General features: G+C 35.8%; 1 protein-coding gene across 1 annotated transcript in view; it reads left to right on the plus strand.

The window, feature by feature from the left end:
- Positions 1–26,985, plus strand: part of FBXO11 (F-box protein 11) — an 83,875-nt gene that overhangs the window by 36,121 nt on the left and 20,769 nt on the right. The window contains exons 2-7 of the mRNA XM_040623501.1: positions 22,267–22,394; positions 22,530–22,611; positions 23,015–23,159; positions 24,278–24,407; positions 25,128–25,211; positions 25,290–25,422. Of these exons, the coding sequence (XP_040479435.1) occupies positions 22,267–22,394; positions 22,530–22,611; positions 23,015–23,159; positions 24,278–24,407; positions 25,128–25,211; positions 25,290–25,422 (702 nt within the window). The remainder of the gene's footprint in view (positions 1–22,266; positions 22,395–22,529; positions 22,612–23,014; positions 23,160–24,277; positions 24,408–25,127; positions 25,212–25,289; positions 25,423–26,985) is intronic.

Below are 26,985 nucleotides of genomic sequence, written 5' to 3' on the forward strand. Positions count from 1 at the left end.
TTTCTTTCTTTCTTTCTTTCTTTCTTTTTCTTTTTTTTAATGTCCCTTTCTGAAGACCTAGTTTTTCATCTTTCATAGTCTGCCCATGTATTATCCTCAAGCCCCACCACTGTACATTCTATGAAATCTTTCCCTGTGATTTTGAGCTACATTTACTTTGATTTTTACTGCTTGTCTATAGTTTCTTTTATATAAATTATTTGCACTACAGAAATAGCATCTTATTTTATATTCATGGTCTCTAATCGTCAGACATGATCTGTTACTCTGGTACGTTGAGAGGGAGAGAGGGAGTTTGTTCATTAATTGCCGTGTATGTCTTTTCTCCCCAAAGAAGTGGCATGTTCTCTCTTAACTGGGGCAATTTATATACTGATTATGTAGTCCTTAGATAACAAATCTTTATGTACTACTGGATATGAAGACTTGGATATCTGTTGCCTTAATTGAAAAAACTGTGTGCAGAGTGAAGATAAATGAATCCTGAACAGTGAACTTTGAGTCAAGTTGATGAGTTTCTGTGCATAAGTAGCATGATGTCTACTTTGGCTGATCAAATCTTTTTTTTTTAAGATTTTATTTATTTATCTGAGAGAGAGCAAGGGTGAGAGAGAGAGCATGAGCTGGGGGAGAGGCAGATGGAGAGGGAAAAGCAGACTCCCTCCCGAGCAGGGAGTCTGATGTGGGGCTTGATACCAGGACCCTGAGATCATGACCTGAACCTAAGGCAGACACCCAACCGACTGAGCCACCCAGGTGCCCCTGGCTGATCAAATCTTACTCTATTTCTCCATCAATTTAAACATTGTTGATTTCTGTTGTGTTGGTTTACTTACAGCATTTCTGCCACCCACCTTAACCCAGTATAACTTTAAAACACATACTTAAAGCTTAATTTTATATTTCCTCAACTAGGAATAATATCTATAGACTCCCTCTTCTGTAAGGTGAGTATGGATACTCATGGTTCTTGACTTTGACCACTAAGCTTGTTTTAGCTCTGCATTGTCATAATCAATCTTAGTCTGCATTGAGAATATACCGTATTGCTAGTAAAGTATTTTTCAGTGATCTGTACATGGGTTGATTCTAAAAGTTGAAAAATAAGTGTTCATCTTACTACGAATATGGAAATATTTTCTCTGTAGCACCAAGTATGTACTAGTTTCTTTTTCTCCTCTGCTTAGTACTGTTATTCCTAGGCCTCTCAAAAGAGACCATTCCTAACTGTTCCGATGGATTCTTTTTTACATTTCACCTGTTGCCTTTATCATGTCTTCAAGTTGTTCTAAGCTTCTTGCTCTCTAACCTATTAATTTACCCTATGAAATTAGGAAATTTCGTTACTGCAGCTCTATGGAGTCTTATTCCAATCTGTAGTTTCTTTGGGACTGCTTCACACCCTTTATCTTGGAATTTCTTCCCTTCGTTGCTTTTCTGTGATGACTTCATTTATTTCTGGATCCCATATCTTCTTCTTTCTGTATTTACTCCCAAGTTTTGTTGAAATACATCATCAAGTAACTTCTAAGAAAGGTTATATAGGAGACCAACTTTGTAAGTCTCAGAATGTCTGGAAATTTCTTTATTCTACCTTCACTCTTATTTGGTGGTTTGATGAGAAGACTTGACTTCCTTTTATTGATCTATAATGAATGTCATTGCTTTCAGATCCACATATCATGATTGTCCTTTACTTGCATTTTTCAGAGTTTAAAACTCCTCTGAGGTTTTGAGAGAATTTGACAGCTCCTTCTTCTGTTCTAGCGTCTTTAGTAGGCGGTAGCTTTCTCGCTTCTGTAGTGAATACTTGTTTATTTTTGCTTCTTCTAGAAGTCCATTGAAATCTCTTGTGTACTGATGGCTTTATCCTGTTCCCTCTGCTGTAGTGCTTGTATCTTTTTATTTCCTTACTAATAATGTTGAGGAGTCTTGGAGATAAAATGAGTCTACCTACTCTGCCATTTTCCCCCAGGTTTTTATTTTTAAAAGTTTAAAGTTGATGGGGCACTCTGGTGGCTCAGTCAGTTGAACGTCCCACTCTTGGTTTCAGCTCAGATCATGATCTCAGCGTCCTGAGATCGAGTCCTGTGTCAGGCTAGTGCAGAGTCTCCTTGAGCTCTTCTTCTCCCCCTGCTTGTTCTCACACATGCATGCACTCTCTCACCCTCTCTCTCTCTAAATAATTAAATCTTTAAAAAAGTTAAAAGTTGGGATGCCGGGGTGGCTCAGTTGGTTAAGCCTCTGCCTTCAGCTCAGGTCATGATCCCAGAGTCCTGAGATGGGGCCGGAGCCCCACATCGGTCTCCCTGCTCGGCGGGGAGTCTGCTTCTCCCGCTCCCTCTGCCTGCCACTCCCCCTACTTGTGTGCACGCATGTTCCCTTTCTCCCTCTCTCTCTGTCAAATAAATAAATGAAATCTTTTTTAAAAAAAGGTTTAAAGTTGACATATATTAAGAAAGTATCTTGAACATTAGATCCCTATTGATAATATAGTGATTTTACTGTGGCAGAAAATGAGTCCTGATTTCATGTTTGTGTCTAGATAATAGCAGTATGCATACATACAGCTTTTCATTGGATAATGGCAAAAACTTAGGAGAAAAGAATGACTGATCTGTAATTTGGGGGAGTTTTGTTTTATTTTGTTTTTTCCTCTTCTTTATTACCGTTACCTTAATCCAGGGCTTTCTGGTTTATTGCCATCATTGAAGGAGTCTTTTGATTTTATCCTAGTTTCTTGTATGCACATTGCTGCCTAAGCCACCTCTTAACAAAGGTTTATTAAATGTTACAACAGTAACTGGAAATTTTCCATGGTTGTTTTTTGTTTTTGTTTTTTTTTAACAGAATAAAGAGCATACCCTTTACCTTGGCTTTCAAGGACTTGTCTTTGTGCAGCCCCAGTGATTCTCAAAAATGAGACTCCTGACCCAACAGTAGCAACATCCCTTGGAACTTGTTGGCAGTGTAAATTCTTACTCCCCCTCTCCATTTCTGATTCAGAAACACTGGGAGTAGAGCTCAGTATTGTGTTTTAATAAGATGTCCACATGATTCTGATGTATGCTAAAATTTGAGGACTGCTGATCTAGTCCATCCCTCTCAGTTCGCAGGCAAAGAATTGAGGTATAGAGAGGTTAATTGCTTTTCCCAAAGTGTTATAACTAGTGTTCTAACACTCTACACTTGATTTGACTTTTTATAAGTTGCAATTAAAGCAGTATGAAATGGGAATGTTGGGAAAGGCTTTTTGGGTAGAAAACCTGGGACTTGCCAGAACACTGAACTATAACCTTAGGTAAGTAGAGAGAAAAGAGATGGATATAGTAAGCAGGAAGACCAACCACAGTGAATAAAGGCACATAGATATAAATACATATATAAACAGAATAGACTAAGTTGGACTAATAGTAGGTGTTCTTTAAAGGGAGTGGAGAGATAATATATGTAAAATAATGATCGCATACCTGACACATTGATAAAATGTTAGCTGCACTTTATTAGTGTTGGCTGCTGGTGGTGGTTGTGTTGTTGATGACGATGATGATGATGGTTGTGGTGTTGATGACGATGATGATGATGGTTGTGGTGTTGATGATGGTGGTGGTTGTGTTGGTGGTGATTGTGTTGTTGTTGGTGGTGGTGGTGGTGATGATGATGATGATGTTGTTGTTGTTGTTGTTGGGGCAGTATGGAACAGAAGACTGGATTCCTGAACCAAATTCCAGCCTTGCTACTTACTAGCTGTTTGAGAAGTTAATCTCTCTAAACCAACTATTTAATACTTCCTAGCTTAACAAGTTATTTGACACTGAATGACATAAAGGTAATGTCAAAAATCATCTGTCCTGAAAGGGTAAATTTTTGTCATGAATTGAAAGAATTCACAAAAATGGCCAGGGAAAAAAGTGGAAACTTTAATAAGAGGGAACTGGTTAAATTTAACAAGGGACTAATTAAGGAAATAATGGAACCTTTATGTTCTGTAGTCATTGAAAACCATGTTTCAGAAAATTTTATGACCTATATCATAAACATTTCATATTCATGATGCAATGAAATAAAGCAAGGTACAAAGCAGTACACAGAGTATTTCAATTAAATTATATAATTTGTATAGAGAAAAATAACTATAAGAATCCTAAAATATTAATGGGAATAAACTCTGAGTGATGGGATTTTTCAGTAACTTTTTTTCATCTAGTGTTTTTCTTCAGATTTTCTAAGTGAACATATTTTTATAATTAGAAAAAAATTAGTGTGACGAATAACTTCGGTTGTGGCAAGATTATTGAAATAATTTTATAGCCTCCCCAAATGACTAGTGATACCTTAAAGGAGACATTATTCATTTTTTTCTGTACTCAGCACATGGCATTTGTGGATTTCACACTGTATTTTCTTTCTTTTCTTTTCTTTTCTTTTCTTCTTTTCTTTTTTTTTTAAGATTTTATTTATTTTTTTTTTTTAAGATTTTATTTATTTATTCGACAGAGACAGAGACAGAGACAGCCAGCGAGAGAGGGAACACAAGCAGGGGGAGTGGGAGAGGAAGAAGCAGGCTCATAGCGGAGGAGCCTGATGTGGGGCTCGATCCCAGAACGCCAGGATCACGCCCTGAGCCAAAGGCAGATGCTTAACCGCTGTGCCACCCAGGCGCCCCAAGATTTTTTTTTTTTATTTTAGAGAGAAAGCATGCACGTGCATGAACCAGGGGAGGGGCAGAGGAAGAGAGAGAATCCCAAGCAGACTCTCCTCTAAGGGTGAAGCCTGATGCAGGGCTCCATCCCAGGTCCCTGAGATCCTAACCTGAGCTGAAGTCAAGAGTCACCTACTTAACTACTTAACTCACCCAGGTGCCCCAACTTCACACTGTATTTTCTGCTATTCAAGAAATACTCTGAACACCCATCATAAGTAGTATTTTGCACTAGTAATCATTATTTCTACCTCATAGTTTTTTTTGAGGATTGAATTGGATAGTATGAAAAAGGTCTGTAGCTAGAATATTTTGAGTGCACCTTGCTAACTTTCAGCATCCCATCTCATTTATAATAATAACTAAAATTGGATGTCTCTGCAAGGTGTACTGTATTGATGTTCACAAAATTTTATAAGGAAGGCACTGTTATTTCCATTTTATGGATGCACTGAGACTCTTGTCCCAAGATTGCACAGCTAGCTTACTAAGCCAAGATTCTAACCAAGAGCCAGTTTTTCCAGAGCCTGTATCCCTAATCATTTGGATATGGTATATCCAAATATTGATACTTACAATACAAAAAGATCTAAGGAGATGCCCGTTATGAAAATAAAGGGTCCGATATATATGTTCTGGTGTTTTATATAAAATGTTATTAACACTTACAATAAAATAAGATGTGAAAATATGATTTTTTAAAAAATCTATAAACATTTCCAAAAGAATGTTTTTATTTCATAGTGTTCTTTTATATGCTAAATACTTGTAGTAATAAATACTCCTAGTATTCTCCTATATGCTAAATAATTCTGTATCCACTGGTATTTAGCAAGACTAATTTATATTTAGATAGCACAGTGTTTAAGAGTATGGGGCTCTGGAGCTAGACTGAGTTCAAATTCTGCCTCTACTACCTAATACTGTTGTGATTTTGGGCAAGATGCTTAACCTCTCCTTGCCTCATTTCCTTATTTATAAACTAGGAAGATGTTCCTCATAGAGTTGATATAGTGATTCAGTGACTTAATACAGGAATACCTTGTTTTATCGCACTTCACTTTATTGTATATCACAGATACTGTACTTTTTACAAATTGATGGTTTGTGGCAGCCCTGCACTGAGCAAGTCTATCACCACTATTTTTCTAATGGCATTTGCTCATTTGTGTCTGTAATGTTTTGGTAATTCTTGCAGTAGGTCAGACTTCTTCATTATTATTTTGTAGTGATGATCTGTGATCAGTGATTATGACTCGCTGAAAGCTCAGATAATGATTAGCAATTTTTAGCAATAAAAGATTTTTTAAATTAAGGTATGTATGGGGTTTTTTTAGACCTAATGCTATTACATGCTTAATAAACTACAATATAGTATAAACATAACTTTTACATGCACTGAGATACCAGAAATTCGTTTGACTCACTTTATTGCAATACTTACTTTATTGCAGTGGTCTGGAACCAAACCTGGCACATTTTTGAGGTGTGCCTATACATATATAAAACATTTGGAACAGTAGTGCTTGCCATATGTAAGTGTTCAGTGTTAGGTACACTAGTATTAGTAATAGTAGTAGTAGTAGTTAGGTACTAGTCATAGTAGTAGTAGCAGCAGTAGTGGAATTGCTGCTACTACTACCATTAGTCCAGTGTCTATTATTGTTATTATTTGTATTATAAAATAAACTTTTGAGACATCCAAATTACATAACTAACATTGTACTTGGAGTCCATTGATCTAAAACTTATTTTGTTACCACTTTCTAACCTTCAACAGTTCAGTGAACTTTAATGGGCCTCAGGTGCTCTATCAGTAAAATAGTGTCATAATACCTTTTCTGTCAGGTAATCTCTTGATCTGTAAAACATTACTAGAAATCTTACAGTTCCAGAAATTATGGTCTAACTTCAAACCGTGAAAGAAAGAGAACTGATGGTGCTCAGCCTTCCTACCTCTCCATGAGGTCCATTTTCTTTCTTTCAGAAAAACAGTTTCTTATGTGAGTTAATAACACAGGTTAAGCGTTTAATGCTTATTAAACTATAATAGTCTTATTCTCATTTTGATCTTCATACTTTACTCTCCTGGTCTTGGCTATTCCTACTCTATAAAACTAAACTAATAAAAGGCATTTCTAAACATTTCTAAATTTAATGTGAAAATAAAATTAGGGACAAGCTAAATTGTTTTCTTTAAAGCTGTGTGCATATGGCGATTGGTGTGCCCTATTTTATATTCTCCTAACACCTTGTGTGTGCCTTTAAACAGTGCTTATTACAGTGCTTCAATTATTTGTATGTCTAGCTTCCTGCAGGGTCAAGCTACTCTGGCAGATCTTTGTATTCGTAGTGAGTAGCAAATACATGAAAACTAACAGCATTTCTAAAATTGCTGACTTAAATGAATCCTAGATTAGCCTATAATTAATTAGGTTTATCTTACTGTTGATTTGAGGCCATGGTCATTCTGACCTTAAATTAATGATGCACTTGACTCCCTGGTCTTATCAGCTTCTACTCTAGATGTAATGCTAGTTTTGAGTAATATTGTTGTCCAAATGAACTTAAAGCTACTTAAAATTTATGAAAGTTACTAACTTAAAAGGAATTTTTTCCTGTTTGATAGAAAAGAACGATTGCATTATTTTGTGAGTTTTGTCAGTTTAGGAAATACGGAAAGTGTAAAACTGGAGGTAAAAATACAAGAATAGAAGAAAAAATGTAAATGTTCCATTTTGGGGGTGAGGCTTTTCTATACTCCCACTTTCCCTGAAAGCAGTGGGAGAGTATGTCTTAGGAAAACAGAATGTGATATGTAACAGGAAAGAATGAAAATAAAGCTAAGCTATTCCCAAAGGATGTTAATCTTTGATTTAATAGTTGTCATTGGAGGTTTTCTTTTCTTTTTTCATCAAGCTAGAATTATGAATTATTGCCAATTCTGGGCCCACAGATATTTTTTATATATGGTGTTGATAATTTTGACATCAATAGGTAACAGTCCATTCTACATTACGTAGATTTCCCTCAAGGATTGGATAGCACATTGCCGTGAAGCTTCTGTATTATATCATAGTATGTAAATAATGATAACTAATCTGTACTTAGTGGCTCTCTACTTCTCCTACAGTATATTTACAGAGTGGTAAAATTCTCTATCTCTAAATCACTCACTGGATCTTGAGTTTGTTGAGAATCTCCACTTGAATGTCCCACAGTACCTCAAAATTAAAAACCCAAACCTTAACTCATCAATTTTTTTCCCCTCTTCCCCATCCGTGGCTTGCCCACAAAGATCCCTGCCTTGGTACATGACACCATCATCCATTGGGTTGCTCAAATCAGTATTATTCTGGCTCTATCCTCACCCCACCCATATCCATTCAGTCATCAAGTTTTATGAATTTACCTCGTACATATATCTCAAATCTATTCACCTCCTCCCTTTTTATTACTATAGTTCAAGCCATGTTTATCTCTTCTCAGTTGTATTACTGCCATAGTCTCCTTAACTGGTCTCCCACCATCAATGCCATCCATTTCTAATTGTTTTTACACTGTTCAGATAGTTTTCCTAAAACAAATCAGAACTGTCGCTGTTCTGCTTAAAAACATTCAGTGGCTATCCTTGGCATTCAAAATAAAATCTAAATTCTCTGAAGTGTTTATGGCACCCTTCATAATCTGGCCCCTGCTACATGATACAGCCATATGGAGTGACTTGCAGTTCCTTGAGACCTGTACTGGACATGGGCACCTTTAGGTCTTGACATATACTATTCTTTCTGCTTGACTAACTCCCAGTTGTTATTCATGTCAGCTTGGACTTTCTTCAAAAAAATCTTAACTAATACCCCAATATCATCTAATATTGATTCGATATTCTTGTGTATTTCCATAGTAGTTTCTGCTTATCCCTATTACAGCATGTGACATACTGTATTATTGCCTGTTTAGTTGTCTGTATCTCTCCTAAATTCCTGGAGAGCAAATAACAATACTCTATTTGGTTGCTCTGTTTCTTTTTTTTTTTCTTCTTTACAGTTGTCAACAACTTTGGAGCTACTTTCATCGGGTTCATTTCCTTCCTTCCTTCCTTCCTTCCTTCCTTCCTTCCTTCCTCTCACCCCTCTTCCCCCTCTTTCTTTCAATTAAAATTGTATTTATTTTTTCAACTTACTTAGACTTTAAAAACAAAAAAACAGTTTATCCATTTCTCCTATCATCCACCCACCCCTGCCTCGAGCAACTATCAATCTGTTCTCTGTTTATGAGCTTGGTTTTCAGGAGTTTTTTTGTTTTTATGTTTTGTAGTTTTTTGGTTTTGTTTTTTTAGATTCCACATGTAAGAGAAATCATATAGTAGTTGTCTTTCTTCATCTGATTTGTTCACTTAGCATTAATGCCCTCAGAGTTTATCCATGTTGTCACAAATGGCAAGATTTTATTCTTTTTTATGACTGAATAATATTCCATTGTGTGTCTATACCACAATTTCTTTATCCGTTCATCAATCAGTGGACACTTAGGTTGTTTCCGTATATTGGCTATTATGAATAATGCTGCAGTGAACATGGGGTATGTATATTTTCTTGTGTTAGTGTTTTTGTTTTCTTCAGATAATACCCAGAAATGGAATTGTTGGATCATATAGTAGTTCCACTTTTATTTTTTTAAGGAACCTCAATGCTGTTTTCTACAGTGGCAGTACCAGTTTACGTTCCCACCAGAAGTACACAGGGGGCCCCTTTTCTCTATATTCTCACCAATACTTGTTATTTCTAGTCTTTTTGATAATAGCCATTCTAACAGGTATGAGTGATACCTCACTGTGCTTTTTTAAAAAGATTTATTTATTTATTTTAGAGAGAGCAAGCGAGCATGGCGAGGGGGAGAGGGAGAGAATCTCAAGCAGATTGCCTTCTGAGTGCAGAGTCTGACAGGGGGCTCAATCCCATGACCCTGAGATCATGCCCTGAGCTGAAATCAAGAGTCCAATGCTTAACTGAGCCACCTGGGTGCTCCCCTCATGTGCTTTTAATTTGCATCCCCTAATGATTAATGATGTTAACATCTCTTCATGTACCTTTTGGCCTTAGTGTGTGTTTGGAAAAATGTCTAATCTCATTTTTGAATTGGATTGTTTGGGTTTCATTTTTGTTTTGCTGTTCATTTGTAGGCATTCTTTATATATTTTGTATATTAGCCCTTTATCAGACACATGATTTGCAAATATTTTCTTCCATTCAGTAGGTTGCCTTTTCAATTTGTTGATAGCTCCCTTTGCTCTGTAGAAGCTTTTTAATTTGAGGTAGTTCCACTTGTTTATTTTTGCTTTTGTTTTTTTTGCTTTTGATGTCAGATTCAAAAAATCTTTGCCAAGACCTGTATCAAGGAGTTTACTACCTATGTTTTCTTCTAGGAGTTTTATGGTTTCAAGTTTTTAATCCATTTTGAGTTTATTTTTGTGTATAGTGTAAGATAATGGTCCAGTTTCATTCTTTTGCATATAGGCTGTCTAGTTTTTCCAACATCATTTACTGAAGAGACTGTCCTTTCCCCGTTTTACATTCTTGGCTCCTTTTTCATAAATTAATTGGCCTTATATGTGTGGGTTTATTTCTGGGCCTTCTGTTGATCTTTGTTTCTTTTTATTCCAATACAATACTGTTGTAATTACTGAATCTTTGTAATAAAATTTGAAATCAGGGAGTGTGATGCCTTCAGCTTTTGTTCTCTCTCAAGAATCAGTCAGGGGCTTTTATGCTTCCATTTAAATTTTAGAGTTGTTTGTTCTATTTCCATGAAAAATGCCATTGGGATTATGAGAGGAATTGCATTGAATCTATATATTGCTTTGGGTAGTATGGACAGTTTAACAGTATTAATTTTTCCAATCCATGAGCGCAGAGTATCTTTCCATTTATTTGTGTCTTCAATTTTTTCATTAATGTCATGGTTTTCAACATACAGGTCTTTTACCTCCTTGATTAAATTTATTCCTAGGTATTTTATTCTTTTTGATACTTTTGTAAATTGGACTTTTTTTAAATTCTTTTTTGAGATTTATTTATTTATTTTAGAGAGCACGAGTTGTGGGGGAGAGGGAGAGAGAGTCTCAAGCAGGCTCCACACTGAGCACGGAGTCTGACATGGCACTCTATCCCACAACCCCAAGATGGTTCTTCCTTTTTTTTTTTTATTTTTTTTATTTTTTTTATTTTGTAATAGTTCATTCTTCATGTATTTAACAGCTTTTTGTGTATTGATTTTTGTATCCTGCAACTTTTATGGCTTTAGGGTGTTCTGTATATAACAATGCCATCTGTAAATAGTGACAGCTTTACTTCTTCCTTTCCAATTTGGATGCCTTTATTTGTCCTGCCTAATGGCTCTGGCTAGGATTTCCAATGCTGTGTTGAGTAAAAGACCAGAGCTACTGGTCTTTTTCCTGGTTTTAGAGGAAGAGCTTTTGGCTTTTCACCCTTGAGTATGTAAGCTGTGGGCTTGTCATATATGGCCTTTACTGTGTTGAGGTATGTTCCCTCTATACCCACACTGTTGAGAGTTTTTATCATAAATGGATGTTGAATTTTGTCGTATGCTCTTTCTGCATCTGTTGAGATCATCATCTGATTTTTATCCTTTATTTTGTTAATGTGGTATATCTCATTGACTAATATGCAGCTGTTGAGCCATCTTGCATCCCTGGAATAAATCCCACTTGATCATGGTGTATGATCCATTTAATGTATTGTTGAATTCAGTTTGCTGATATATTGTTGAGGATTTTTGTATTTATGTTCATAAGGGATATTGACCTATAATTTTCTTTTCTTGTGGCATCTTTATCTGGTTTTGCTGTCAGAGTAATGTTTGCTCACAGGGTAATGTAAAATGAGTTTGGAAGAGTTCTCTTCTGTTTTTGAAAGAGCTTGAGAAAGACTCATATTAATTCTTCTTCGAATGGCTGGTAGAACATAACAATAAGAACCCATCATAAAAGGAAGAAGACCTATCAGTATGCTGCCTTCTAAAAGACTCGTTTTCCAAAATAGATATGTCAGGCCACAGAACAAGTCTTTAATAAATTTAAGAGGATCGAAATCATATCAAGCATCTTTTCCAACTGCAGTAGTATGAAACTAGAAAATTAATTACACAAAGAAGACTGGAGATTCATGAATATGTGGATATTAACCAGTATGCTGCTGAACACCCAGTGGATCAAAGGAGAAATCAAAAAATACCTTGAAACAAATGAAAGTGGAACTATAACAGAAAAATTTATGGGATGCAGCAAGAGCAGTTCAAAGAGGGAAGTTTGTGGCAATAATTGCCTACCTCAAGAAACAAGAGAGGTCTAAAACCTAACTTTATACCTGGTTCTTTGAAAAGATAAAATTGACAGACCTTTATCTAGACTCACCAAGACAAAGGGAGAGAGGAGTCAAATAAAATCAAATGAAAGAGGAAATATTACAATTGATAGCACAGAAATACAAAGGATTAGAAGAGATTTTCTTGTTGTTAGGATTGGAAGAGATAGAATAAAGTTACTTGCCAACAAATTGGACAACTAGAAGAAATGGATAAATTCCTAGAAATACACAACCTACCAAGACTGCATCATGATGAAGCAGAAAATTTGAACAGATGAACTTACTAGTAAGGAGGTTGAATCAGTAATCAAAAAACTCCCAACAAACAAAAGTCCAGGATCAGACTGCTCCACTGGTGAATTCTGAACATTCAAAGCATTAATAGTTGCTCTGTTTCACCAGTAACTCACATCGTTCGTGGCACATTCATTCATTTAGTCTTCATTTATTCAGCAAATATTTGTTGAACATACTTTATGTCAGGCAGTTTATTTTATTTTTTAAAGATTAATTTTTTATTAGCACAAGCGGGGGGGAGTGGCAGAGGGAAAGAGTCTCAAGCAGACTCCCCACTGAGCCCACAGAACCTGAAGCAGGGCTCCACTTGGAGCTGGATTTCACTACACTGAGATCATGACCTGAGCCAAAATCAAGAGTTGGACACTTAACCTACTGAACCACCCAGGGACCCCTGTCAGGCAGTTTAGAATGAGTTGGTCTAAATTTTTTCTTCTGAAAATAAGTCCTGTTTGAGTTTTCAATAAGTTTTTATAATATCAAAGAAGTGGCTTGTAAAGATTATTATTTCAAGGGTCAACATATAAATATATTTTCTTTGACCAATCTTATACAATCCCTATAGTTGATGTTGTGGCTGAGGGTCACAGAGTGTATGTATGTGTGTAAATAGTAACTAAATACATTAATGGAAGTATGTAATAGTATCTTGAATAATTATATTTTTTAAAGTTTGTAAGTATATGAATAGAAACACCTGATTATAGCAAGCCATGCTTTTAAAAAGCAGCGTTTTATTATGATTTTATTTCTGAACTCCCTACCTTAAAATATTTAAGAAAAAAATTTAAGTAAAATATTTAAGTTAAACATTTAAAATGAATTTTGTCTTCATTTCAGTTTGTTCAGTGGATTTTTTTAGTAGTTGGAAAAAGCTGTGGTAGTTCCCAACTGTGTTAGAAACAGTTGTCAAGTGTGGTTCTTTACAACGTGAGACTGGGAGCTGTTTCTAAACACACAGTTACTAGCACAGATTTGCTTAAGTTTCCATTCTGATCTGTGGCTATGGGTAAGTAATGTGGAATATGTATAATATTTGTGGGGGAGAAAAACTACTGTAAGTTAAATTCCGTAAACTCTAACTTCAGGTTACTGCATAACCTAAAGGACTTTGAACCTCAGCCAAGCAGTAGTATAGTTTTTTGTAAGCCTTTAAGATAGTTAAGTATATAATAATTAAGGTATTCTTTTGACTTCAGAATGTATGGACTTAAGTCTCTTCTTTTTTTGAGATGAATCCTAATATAAATTTTCAGTCATATTTAATATCAAAGATTATTTTTTAGTTAAAGAAGTATGCTTATTTTCCAGACAGCTTTACTTAAACCTTAGCTCCTATTAATAGCAAAGACTCTGGTATATTTGTGTAGGGTTTACAGTAAAATCTAAAAATTACAAAATTCGGGGCGCCTGGGTGGCACAGCAGTTGAGCATCTGCCTTTGGCTCAGGGCGTGATCCCAGCGTTATGGGATCGAGCCCTACATCAGGCTCCTCTGCTGTGAGCCTGCTTCTTCCTCTCCCACTCCCCGTGCTTGTGTTCCCTCTCTCGCTGGCTGTCTCTATCTCCGTCAAATAAATAAATAAATAAATAAATAAATAAATAAATAAATAAATAAAATCTTTTTTAAAAATAAATAAATAAAAAATAAAAATTAAAAAATTAATGTGTATGTGTATAGCATCCCTTTAAATTGCATGGTACTAACTTTTTATCTTTTAGAGCACTGAAAAAGGTTTTTGTTGTTGTTGTTTTAAGATTTTATTTTTTAGTAACTCTGCACCCAACATGGGGCTCAAACTCACAACCCTGAGATCAAGAGTTGCATGGTCTACCCACTGAGCCAACCAGGTGCCCTAGAGCACTGATAAGGTCTTAATAAAAGTGTGTGTGTGTGTCACTGATTTCTTAAAATATAGCTACTAGAATATTAAAAATTAATTAAAAAATTACATATGTGGGGGTACCTGGCTGGCTCAGTTGGAAGAGCATGTGAGATAGATAGATATATAGATAGATAGATACAGGTATCTGTCTGTCTATATATATGTATGTATTTCAAAGAACATTTCATTTTTTAATTTTTTTTAAGATTTTATTTTAAGGGTGCCCAGGTGGCTCATTCATTAGGCGTCTGCCTTCGGCTCAGGTCACGATCCCAGCGTTCTGGGATCGAGCCCCGCATCGGGCTCCCTGCTCCACTGGAAGCCTGCTTCTCCCTCTCCCACTCTCCCTGCTTGTGTTTCCTCTCTCGCTGGCTGTCTCTCTGTCAAATAAATAAATAAAGTCTTTTAAAAATAAGAGAGAGCACAAGCAGGGGTAGGGGCAGAGGGAGAAGCAGGCTCCCTGCTCAGCAAGGAGCCTGATGTAGGACAGGTTCCCAGGACTCTGAGATCGTGACCTGAGCCAAAGGCAGACACTTAACGGACTGAGCCACCCAGCTGTCCTGAAGAGCATGTGACTCTTGATCTCAGGGTCATGAGTTTGAGCCCTACATTGGGTGGAGAGATTACTAAAAAAATAAGTAACTTTCCAAAATTACGTATGTGGATCACATTCTGTTTCTACTTAGACATCGCTGGCTGAGTATTTCCTAACTGAAAATTATGTTTTCTGTAAGTTATGGTTGAAATTGAGCATTTTTGGTATTGAGAATTATTTTTTTATTAGTCTTAGATTACAGCTTGACATCTAAATACTGGCATTCTAATATTCGATGTAAAAGTGAAGGTATAAAGTTAAAAAATTTTTTAACAAAATGTTATTTTGAGGGCTTGCTTTTAGACTTTGTTGTTGGAACAAAGCATAACTAATATTTTATGATTTCTTGATTCTTGGATTGGAGCTTGTTTGGCAGTTACTGTTAACCATTCATTTTATTCGTTGTCTCATTTGTTTCTTTAATAAAAACTTTTTTTGTTTGCTTCATATGTGCCAAATATATCTTGGGGAACGCTTCTCCGTAATTTTAGGAGGGAACAAAAAAAAAAATGGATGTGATTGTAAATGAGTTCATGGAGTTGGAGACAAAGAAACAAAGCAGTTCCTGTCCACGTTTTTGTTTTCTGTAAAGTAGTATGTAAGATCATCATAGTTTACCACTAGTGATGGTTTCTAGGAAAAATTCCTTGAATTGAATAAAACTAGTGTTCTCCATAGATGTGAATCAGCATTTATTGATTACTTACTGAACAACAAAGTAGACACTGAGGAAGAATATAAACAAGAGGCCTTGGGGCACCTGAGTGGCTCAGTCGGTTAAGCGTCCAACTCTTGATTTTGGCTCAGGTCATGATATCAGGGTCTTGGGATTGAGCCCTGTGTCGAGCCCTGTGTCGAGCCCTGCGCCAGACTCTGTGTTCAGTGGGGAGTCTGCTTGAGACTCTCTCCTTCTCCCTCTGCCCCTCCCTTGCTTGCTGTCTCTCTCTTAAATAAATACATCTTAAAAAAAAGAGAGAGAGAGAGAGGCCTTGCCCTCAGAGCTTATATTTTTGTTAGGAAAATATGGCATAAACCAAAAAAGTAAATAACAACGTAAGGCAGCTATGACATATATGGTACTTACACAATACTACAGATTCTCACACAATTCTACAGGAATTCAAAAAATGAAGAGAACACTAATGATTAGAGTTTGTTTCTTATTATAATAGTGGCCAAGTGATCTTTTCAGAATGACCCGTTTTTAAATACCTTCTAGCACTGTAACTTAGAACTGTCAGTGGTAACTTATTATGAGAACTATATTAGAAATTTAGCACAGATTCTTTACCTCAGCACAAGTAAGAATTTAATACAGTTCTTCTAGAACTGAGCTTTGAGTGCTTTAGAACAGGACAGTGTTTACAAGTGGGAAGTTGAGGTTAAGATGGCATTACACAATTCAAATTATGTAGCTTCACGCATTTGTTTGGTGTGAACTTCAGGTTGCAGCTGAGTTAACCCAACACCTTTTCTTTCCGTTAGTACCTCTGAATTCCTTACTTTTCAGTCTTTAATATTTGTTGTGTTGATGGTGAGAAGGAAGGGATTCCAGGGTGGGTGGGTGAGGTGTAGGTATCTGTAATAATAAGATCTATAGATTTTAAATAGGAGTGGGAGTGGGGTGAGAGAGAGGGTTGTATAGGATGAAAAGTTTTAAGAATGTACTTTTGAATGTTATAGAAACTGCTATCAGCATTATAAACCAAGCTGATAAAGGTGTCATCCCCACATGCATACACACTACAAACATACGGAAATGTAACACAAAACAAGAGCAAAGCTGTAAATGTGTAGCTAAGCTCTAAAGAAGGGAAGAAAAGAAGGAAACCAGAAATGAGAGAAGTCAAATCAAAGTAGTAAGTGGGAGTTGGTGCTGCTGTATAAAATAGCACAGGGACCTTTTGGTCCTGGGATATATCTCCTAAGGGATCTGGGGTGGAATTTTAATGCGTATATGGGGATGGGAGATACGTGGCCTTGGACCTTTTCAAAATAGAACTAAGACCCAGGCATACGGCCTAGAACTTTGAAACAGCTTCCCTAATTGTGCGAAAATTTTAAAAAGTGAAAAAAGTGACCAGTGATAATCCAAAAAAGAATATAAAGTAAGCATGTGTAAAATTTTAAAAGGATTAAAAAAAGGGAGATGAGGCATGATGATGTAATAGGCGTATTTTAAAAAGAAACAATAAGACTTGAAAAAGAAAAATCAACTTTCAGAAATTAAAAATATAAAAATGGAGGGGCACCTGGCTCGCTTGCTCAGTTGGTGGAGCATGCAGCTCTTGATCTCAGGTGTGAGTTCAAGCCCCAAGTTGGGTGTAGAGATTACTTAAAAATAAAATCTTTTTTAAAAATTACATATATGTGTGTATATATATAAATGTGTGTGTATGTATATAAAAATTGGCTTGAGATGGGTTAAATAGCAAATTAGATATCATTGCTTTGGCTGAAAAGGAAAGAAAATCTAGAGGCACCTGGCTGGCTTAGTCAGTGGGTCATGTGACTGTTGATCTCAAGGTTCTAGGTTTGAGCCCCATGTTGGGTGTAGAGATTATTTAGGAATAAAATCTTTTTAATTTTTTTTTTTTAAGATTTTATTTATTTATTTGTCAGAGAGAGCCCAAGGATGGGGAGTGGCAGGCAGAGGAAGAAGCAGCCTCTCCACTGAACAAGGAGCCCGATGTGGGACTTGGTCCCAGGACCCTGGGATCATGACCTGAGCTGAAGACATACTTAACCAACTGAGCCACCCAGGCGTCCCTAAGATCTTTAATTTTAAAAAAGGAAAGAAAATCTAGCAACAAATGGTTAAGAACTAAATCTAAAACGCAATCCAGCAGTAAAAAGTTGAAAGTACAAGGTTGAGAAAATACTAGGCTGACATAAAACACAACAAAAAGCCATTAGGAAAATATTGTCAGGCAAAAATAGATTTATTTATTTTATTTTATTTGAGAGATTGAGCAGGAGCAGAGGGGGAGAGAGAATCTCAAGCAGGCTCTACAGTGAGTGTGGAGCCCAACTCGGGGCTCAGTCGCACAACTGCTATATCATGACCTGAGCTGAAACCAAGAGTCGGACACTTAACCAACTGACTGAGCCATCCAGGCGGCCCTCAGGCAAAAATAGGTTTTTAAGGCAAAGCATTATTAAGGATAAAGAGAGCCATTGCATAATGATAAAATAATTCACCAGGAGGAAGTAATAATCTTGAACCTGTATGTCCAAATAACATTGTCTTAAAGTATACAAAACAAAATTTTACATACTACAGATAAAGGACTGCCTGCAGATATAGTGAGAGATTTTCCCACATTTCATTCAGAAGCTAATAAATCAAATCACCACTACCACCATCCCCAACAAAAGTAGACACATAAATTATGTGAACAACACAGTTAACAAACTTGATCTTTTAGATATGTTTAAACTTTAAAAAATAGAACGTAGATGTTCCATTCAAGCACACATGGAACATTTATAGACGTTAACCACATATTAAACTACAAAGGGATGACACCACAAATAGGCACATCACATTGGCTGCAGTATGGTTCATAGAAAACTTGCTTGGTTTTCCAGGTTTCATTTGAAAGTGATGTTAATAGAATAATATTTAAATGAAATAATAGCAAAAACATTTATTGAACATTCAGATGAGCAAGGCACACTGCTGAGTGTTTTGCATGTGTTATTCTATTTAAACCCCTTCAGTAGCCTTGTGAATTATTAAGATACTACTATCTTTAATAAATGAGAGGAATTAGGCTTAAAAATGTTAATTTGCCCAAGGTCTGCTATTGGGAAAACCTGTTTTTTTAATATTATACTGCTTTAAACCCCACCTTTTAAAAAATATCTTTGTTATTGTAAAACACAGCCAGGTAGAGAAACTCATATAAAACAGACATATAGGTTATCAAATTATTATTAAGGGATTGAGTTATTATTAAAGTTGGTATTTTAATACCAACAGGTCAAGGAATAGAACTTTGCTGGCCACTGCAGTACCCTTTTATGTGCCCTGTTCCAGTTATAATCCTTTTCCTTCCCCCACAAAAAGCATTTTTATGATAATTTTTTTACTTTTTCTTTATTAATTTTAATAACAAAGTGTACATTCTTAAGCAGTATGCTTTAGATTTGCTTATATCTTCCCCACTGTTTTTCCCATGCAGTATATTTGTTGAGGAAACTGTTAACAGTTTGACCATTTGGAGTTTCTTACAGATTGATCAGATTCAGATTAGGTGTTTTGGCAAAACTTGGTGAGTGCTGTTGTGTTCTTTCAGCAGGAAATCTATTATGTCGGGTTGTTTTTCTTCTTGTGATATTAGGAACTACTGATACTCAGTGGTTAAATCCATTAACTCTTTAGAGATTGCAAATTTTTATTATTTCTTCATTTATTAGTGAAATGTTTCTCTAGAGAAACTTCCTCTCAGCTAATACTTGGTTACCTGGAGGTTCAGTTTATGTAAGAAACGAAGAATAAAAGTTTAATTCCTGTTATTTACCAGTTTTCAAAATGATGACTTGGTTTTCACTAGCATCTTTCAAAATAACCTTTTTTATTTTTATTTTTTTAAGTGTCATTACTCATGGATTTAAATATATTTTTTTCAGTTCATTCTAGTCATTCTTATGGATGCTTACGTTGTCCCATCTTTGGCCAATAGGAGCCTCTTCAAGTTAGCTCCCTGCCATCATGGAGTTCACATATTTTAGTAAATATATGTATTTATAAGCATATTTATATAGCCTCAAAACACACACGTACACTAAACACATTGTTCTGTATATTTTGGGTTTTTATACTTATTATATATTAGCAATAGTTCTTAATTAGTCTGTATAGAACTGCTTTATATTTTGTAGTGACCACATAATAGTCTCTTGTATAGCTGCACCATAGTTTATTTAATAGTTATTGATGAACATTTTGATTGTTACCCTGCAGTATTATAAACAGTACTACAGTAAATATCTTGGTACATAGTACTTTGCCCACATGTGTGAATATAGTTACAGAATCAATTCCTAGAAGTGGAATTGCTAAGTAATAATAGCTGTTGCCAAATCGCTGTCCTTAAAGCAATTAGGAACTTTTTTCCCCCTTATATTATCCTTTGATGATACTAGTATGTGATTACACTTTCTGATCTTTGATAATCTGCTACATAAAAAAATCTCATTGTAGTTTTTATTACCATTTAAACTTAATTCTGAGTTATCTGTTCATATCCTTGGCCTAATTTTCTATTGAATTGTTCATCTTTTCCATACTGACTTGTAGGCATGCAGATAGAGTTAGGAAATTAGCCTTCTGTGACATGTATTGCAAATATTTTTTCCTTATTGTGTTGCTCCTTTCATTATGTTTATCGAGTTCATTTTCTAAGTGGAATTTTAAAACTTTTTATATATTACTCAAATCTATCAGCTTTTTTTTTTTTCTTGACAATTCATACTTAAAGAAGAGTTAAAAGTATAGTACAAGGAAGGTTTTTTCCCTCTGATTGCCCTACAGAAGTTGCCAGTCTCTTGTCCTGCCACCTTCTAATGCTTTAGTGTGTATTTCCTACAAAAAGAGATATTCTCCTAAATCACTGTACTACAGCTGTTAAAATCAGAAAATTAACACTGACACATTACTACCTTCTAATCCTTTGACACCCCTCCCATTCAAGTTTCACTAATTGTCCTAATAGCATCCTTTTAGCAAAAGGATCCAATTCAGGACCATATGTTGCATTTAGTTGCTATATCTTTTTTATGACCTTCATCCTGGGACAGTTCCTTAGACTTTGCTTGACTTTCATGACTTTGACAATTTTGAAGATTATTAAATTAGATTTAGGTTATGTATCTTTATCATAGAAGTGATGCTGGCTTCCATTACTCTTATTTAATTATATGATGAATCCCTCTGTTGTATGCAACCAGTCTTCCAGTTCCAACATCCCTTCTTCTGTGTGATGTTCTTCTCTCCCTGCTCTTGGCTCTGATTCTCCATTTTAGGCCACCTTCCCACCCACCCACTCTGCAGACTTCCTTCTTACCCTTCTTGAGCTCCAGCACTTTATGCCACAGTTTGAGTCTGTGCACTGTCTGCGTAGGTACCCTTTTCATCCTACTTGATATCTGATGCTCGACACTGAGCTGTCCCTCTCCATGGACACCCACCTCACCCTGCTTTGATTCTGACACCTCTTGCAAGACTACCCTTCTCACCCCACTTGGACTGTAACCATTGTAGTAGTAAGTCTTCCATTCCCTTCATCAAGTGAACATGCTCCTCACCTTTTTTTAAATGCCTTCCAAAATTTGTGTTATACCTCTTCTCTACTTTAACATTATAAAAAATAATTTTCGTTTTCTTTTAGTGGTTTGATTTTTTTGTATTTATAGGTTCTGGAGCACCTGGGTGGTTCAGTCACTTGAACGGCTGACTTTCGATTTCAGCTCAGGTCATGATCTTGGGGTCCTAGGATCCAGCCCTGGGTCAGGCTCTGCACTCAGCTGGGAGTCTGCTTCAGGATTCTCTCTTCTCTCCTTCTGCCCCTCTCACTACTCGCTCACTCACGCTCTCTCAAATAAATAAATAAATCTTTTAAAATATGTGTATGTTCTACTTTGGAATTTATTGTGAAGTAAGAAATGAAGTCCAACATTCCTTTCAGATGTTTATCCGGTTGGCTGGAATTTTATTTATTTGACAGAGAGAGAGAGCACAAGCAGGGGGAGAAGGAAAGGGAGAAGCAGGCTTGCCCGAGCAGGGAGTGCGATAGACAGCCACGGGGCTCCATCCCAAGACCCTGGGATCATGACCTGAGCCGAAGGTAGCCACTTACCAACTGAGCCACCCAGGTGCCCCCAGTTGGCTAGACTTTTACATAAAAGTTGTATCTAGGGGCATCTAGGTCGTTCATTCAGTTAAGCATCTGCCTTCGGCTCAGGTCATGATCCCAGGTTCCTGGGATTGAGCCCCACATCGGGCTCCCTGCTCATCAGGGAGCCTGCCTCTCCCTCTGCCTGCCACTCCCCCTGCTCGTTCTCTCTCCTATCTCTCCCTCTCTCTCAAATTAAAAAAAAAAAAAAAGTACTGCCTCTCCCCCTAAAAAATTTATGAAGAGCTTTTTTTTTTTTTTAAGATTTTATTTATTTATGTGACAGACAGCCAGCGAGAGAGGGAACACAGCAGGGGGAGTGGGAGAGGAAGAAGCAGGCTCTTAGTGGAGGACCCCGATGTGGGACTCGATCCCGGAACGCCAGGATCACGCCCTGAGCCGAAGGCAGCCGCCTAACAACTGCGCCACCCAGGTGCCCCGATATGAAGAGCTTTTTTTAAAAAACTGGGTGTCATTTTTCATGTTGCTTTTGTTTATAACAGATGATGATGTACCTGCAGATATGGTTGCTGAAGAATCAGGTCCTGGTGCACAAAATAGTCCATACCAACTTCGTAGAAAAACACTTTTGCCAAAAAGAACAGCGTGTCCTACAAAGAGCAGTATGGAGGTAAATTAAAAGTAACTGCTTTTCTTTTTGTAATGAAAGAATTGTTTGAAACAGAAAGGGACATGTCACTATATTTTTGAAGTAATGATTATGTATGGTTAAAATATTTGCTTAGTTTTCATTTTGTTTTTGAAGGGTGCCTCAACTTCAACTACAGAAAACTTTGGTCATCGTGCAAAACGCGCAAGAGTATCTGGAAAATCACAAGATCTGTCAGGTATTTCCTTTGGGAAAACTAGGATAAGGTTAAATCTTTTTAATTTTTGTTTGATACCAAAAAATTAATAATTAAATATAGTTTAATGGTGCATTTGGGATTGAGAAGGTGATATTATAGAATAAGCATGAGAACCTTGACCTCTCTTTTGACTTAAAATGTATTTTTATACAACAATTAATGTATTTAACCAGTTTCTGAAATGGTGCATAACAGCTAAAAGAATAGTTAAGTCAGACAAAAGAAGGTAGATGTGTGTGTCATCTGTCAAAGCAAAATGCTTATAAAATGATGGTCATCAAAAAATCTATTCATTAAATAAAATGAAAATTATGCTCTTTAAATAGTGAGAAACTATCACACAAATAGATTGTTTATATTCTGTTTCCTAATCTCTTTATAGCAGCACCTGCTGAACAGTATCTTCAGGAGAAACTACCAGATGAAGTAGTTCTAAAAATCTTCTCTTACTTGCTGGAACAGGATCTTTGTAGAGCAGCTTGTGTGTGTAAACGCTTCAGTGAGCTTGCTAATGATCCAATTTTGTGGTAAGTTAAAATTTATTTCTTATTATCTTGAGATATATTATTTGCCGCCCCAAATGCTAAAAGATGGTAGGGAAGTTGAAGTGCGAGTTGGTAGTTACAATTAAATAGTTGGAACAAAATTAGAATGCTTATAAATTCCAAGTTACCTGTTCATCACAAATGTAGGTTGTTGGTCTGAGCGGTATTTCTAAAACAATAAATGAAGTACTTTCTCTGCTATTTATCAGTTAATAGCAACTGAGTGATTCTGGGAAATGTATTTCATTTAAATTTAAGCTTTGAGCTGTTTTTAGAAACAGCTATGTCTAATTTAAAACAGGTAATTAATTCAATCTAATAGTTTAATGTGAAAGTAGATTTTGATATATCACTTTTGGAAAATAGTTTGACAGTTGTATTCATGAACCTTAAAATATGCATGCCTTTTGACCCACGTAATTCCACTTCTGGAAATTTTGTTTTCTTATGTCCAATTTTTTCATAATAGCACAGTTAATAGTGGGGGAAAATTAGAAATAATCTAAATGTCCAGCAATAAGGTAATCAACTAACAATGTAATGTCTACTTGAAAACTTGGTGATAAAGGCATTTAACAGTGATTTTTACAGAGTTGTTAATAACATGGGAAAATGCTATGTTCTCTAAAAAAGTTTTTGAAAAGAGCAGAATACAAAATTTTAGATGCTATATAATCACAACTGTAATAAATGAAACTATCTGTAGATAAAAAGATCGGAAGGAACCCTGCTTTGTACGGGAAGTGATAATAGTTACTATGACTACATTTGTGAGATTTGATGGTTTTTGATAATAGGATGTAAATGATAACGAGTTAAGTTCGATGTATTTTATTGAAAGCCATCCTTTTAATAACTATGAGGCTTTTACAGTAAGGGTGGCCTTTTTTTCCCCTAAACAAATTTTGGAGAATTGACACTATATTTTGGGAGGTGGACTGTTTTTTATATGTAGTTACATTGTTTTTAGCCAAAAACTATTTTACAGTTAAAATTTTTGGTTTTTTTATATTCTTACATGTTTTTGAAGCATCAGATAATTTTTCTAGTTGTTTAAAGGACTTTTTATGAAGAAATCTTTCATTTCTTTCCTCCTATAGGAAACGATTATACATGGAAGTTTTCGAATATACTCGCCCTATGATGCATCCTGAACCTGGCAAATTCTACCAGATTAATCCAGAAGAATATGAACACCCAAATCCTTGGAAAGAGAGTTTCCAGCAGTTGGTATGAAGTATAAATGGAAAATATTGATTTATATCCATAAATAAAAGTTTCTTTTTAAAAAATTAATTTAAACTCAAGAATAGGTTTCAAAGCAATGAATGTATTTATCACTCCACAAAATATTTGTTCAACAATGCTTTTCACTACTGACATATTTATTAATAATTTAAACAGTGGCAGTAAGCATCAATAGCCTGAGAGCATTATACTTTTTATGGGTGTGTTTGAACCTTTTCTTAAATTGTTAGTGTTCAGTAGTTATTTTAGTTTTTATATGGTCCTTTATGAGTGGTTCTCAACTGGGGGTGATTTTGCTCCACAGGGGACATTTGGCAATGTCTGGAGACATTTTTGGTTGTCACAACTGGAGAAGAGGATTCTACTGGTATCTAGTGGGTAGAGGCCAGGGATGCTGCTAAATACCTTAAAATGATGCACAGGACAGTCCCCCACAACGAAGAATTACTGTACCAAAATATCAGTAGTGCTGAGATTAACAAGTTTTGTCCTTTCTTACTGGATAATACTGAGTCATAAGCTGTTTCAGATTCTACATTGCACTATGCAACAGAAAATTAGTTGGAATAATTGATAATTGTTTTCAATATTTAATAAAAATATATGGTATTAATTTAGAATATGTTTACATGAGTAGTCAATGTTTGTTTCTGGTTTTTTGTTTTGTTTTGTTTTTTGTTGTTTTGTTTTTTGACATTTTAGTATAAAGGTGCACATGTAAAGCCAGGATTTGCTGAACATTTCTACAGTAATCCTGCAAGATATAAAGGAAGAGAAAATATGTTGGTATGTTTGATTTGTATTTTTATAAGACTTAAAATGGTAATCTTTCAGTTCTGTACTGACACTTTTATTTTTTTCTAGTATTATGATACAATTGAAGATGCCCTTGGTGGGGTACAAGAAGCTCATTTTGATGGACTTATCTTTGTTCATTCTGGAATATACACTGATGAATGGATATATATTGAATCTCCAATCACCATGATTGGTGCAGGTATTCTAAAGGCATTGTCATTAAAATTTTAATGTATTATTTACATGATGGGTTTTTTAAATGCTAGTGACTTAAAATCCAGGTGAACCTTGATAATAGCTTAATGGTTAAGAAAGAACAGGAATATTGCCTATTGCAATGAAAATGTGAGAGTTCAGAAATTACAGATGTATCTTTTATTTTTTTTATTTTTTTTATTTATTTATTTTGAGAGAGAGAGAGCGGTGATGGGGGTGGGGGGCAGAGGGGAGAGAGAGAATATGAAGTAGGGGCTCGATCTCCCAACTGAGATCATGACCTGAGCCAAAATCAAGAGTGGGGTGCCTGACTGAGGCGCCCAGACTCCCTAATTTCTTTTTTTTTTTTTTAAGATGTATGTCTTGATGTCCATACTTTGTCCAACACCTTAGTTATTCATTAAGGAAAAAAGATATTTATTACATCTTTTGTTTTGAAAGTAAAGATGGTTAATGTTTCTGTTGCTGTGTTTTTAATGAAACAGATGTCCTTGGTAAATTTTTCGTACTATTTCAAAGCTATTTTTATAGTCAAGTTTCTAAGAATAAATGTAATGAAACAGTTGTTGAGCACTGATCAGTCATTTCAAGATTTGTGCTTTGTGATTTTTTAAGGACACAGTACATGGACCATTTGAAGATAGCTAAAAATTATTACTTGTTTTTGAAATTTGCATTCACTGCGCCTTCTGCTTCCCTCCCCCATTTCCACCACAGAGAAAAGGGGAGGAAGGTATAGAAAATTTTGCCTATTGATTTGCAGTACCTTCCAAATCAAGGCCAATATTAGAAATAAGTTTAAATTAGGACATTTCTCACTTTCTCTACCTACTCAACATCTCCTTCTCCTTTCTTCTCCCTGAGCTCTTTTTCTGGTGCTGCTGGAAGTGATTTTTGATCTTGTTTCCATAAGAAACCATTTTTTTAATATGTCATTGTATTTGATACTAAATACTATTAGTAGTTAAATATTATTAGAAGTATTGTTATACACGAATTTGAGTACAATGGTACTCAAAGAATATCCACATTAAATATGACTGCCTGTAGTAAAGGCCAGTGAAACATAGTTACCTCATAAAATGAACATTATTCTTACTTAATGCTAATGTTTTTTAAAAGCTCCCTCTGCATATTATGCTAAGTGAAATAAGTCAGAGAAAGATAAATACCAAGTGATTTCCACTTATATGTGGAATCTAAAAAACAAAACAACGAAAAAGAAACATTCATAAATACAGAGAACTTATACGTGGTTTGCAGGAGGGAGATGGGTAGGCAGGCAAAAAAGGTGAAGGGGATTAAGAAGTGCAGACTTCCAGTTATAAGGTAAATGTCACAAAATGAAAAGTATGGGGAATATAATCAGTAATATTATGATAATGGGGCGCCTGGGTGCTTCAGTCGGTTGGGTGTCTGACTCCTGACTTTGGTTCAGGCAATGATCCTCATGGTCCTCAGGCAACTGCACTCAGCCAGGGAGTCTGCTCGAGGATTCTCTCCCCTCTCTGCCCCCTCTGCCCTCGAAGTGCTCTCTCTTTCTCGA

The sequence above is a fragment of the Ursus maritimus genome, unplaced genomic scaffold (assembly GCF_017311325.1).
Source record: "Ursus maritimus isolate PB19 unplaced genomic scaffold, ASM1731132v1 scaffold_6, whole genome shotgun sequence".
NCBI lineage: Eukaryota > Metazoa > Chordata > Mammalia > Carnivora > Ursidae > Ursus > Ursus maritimus.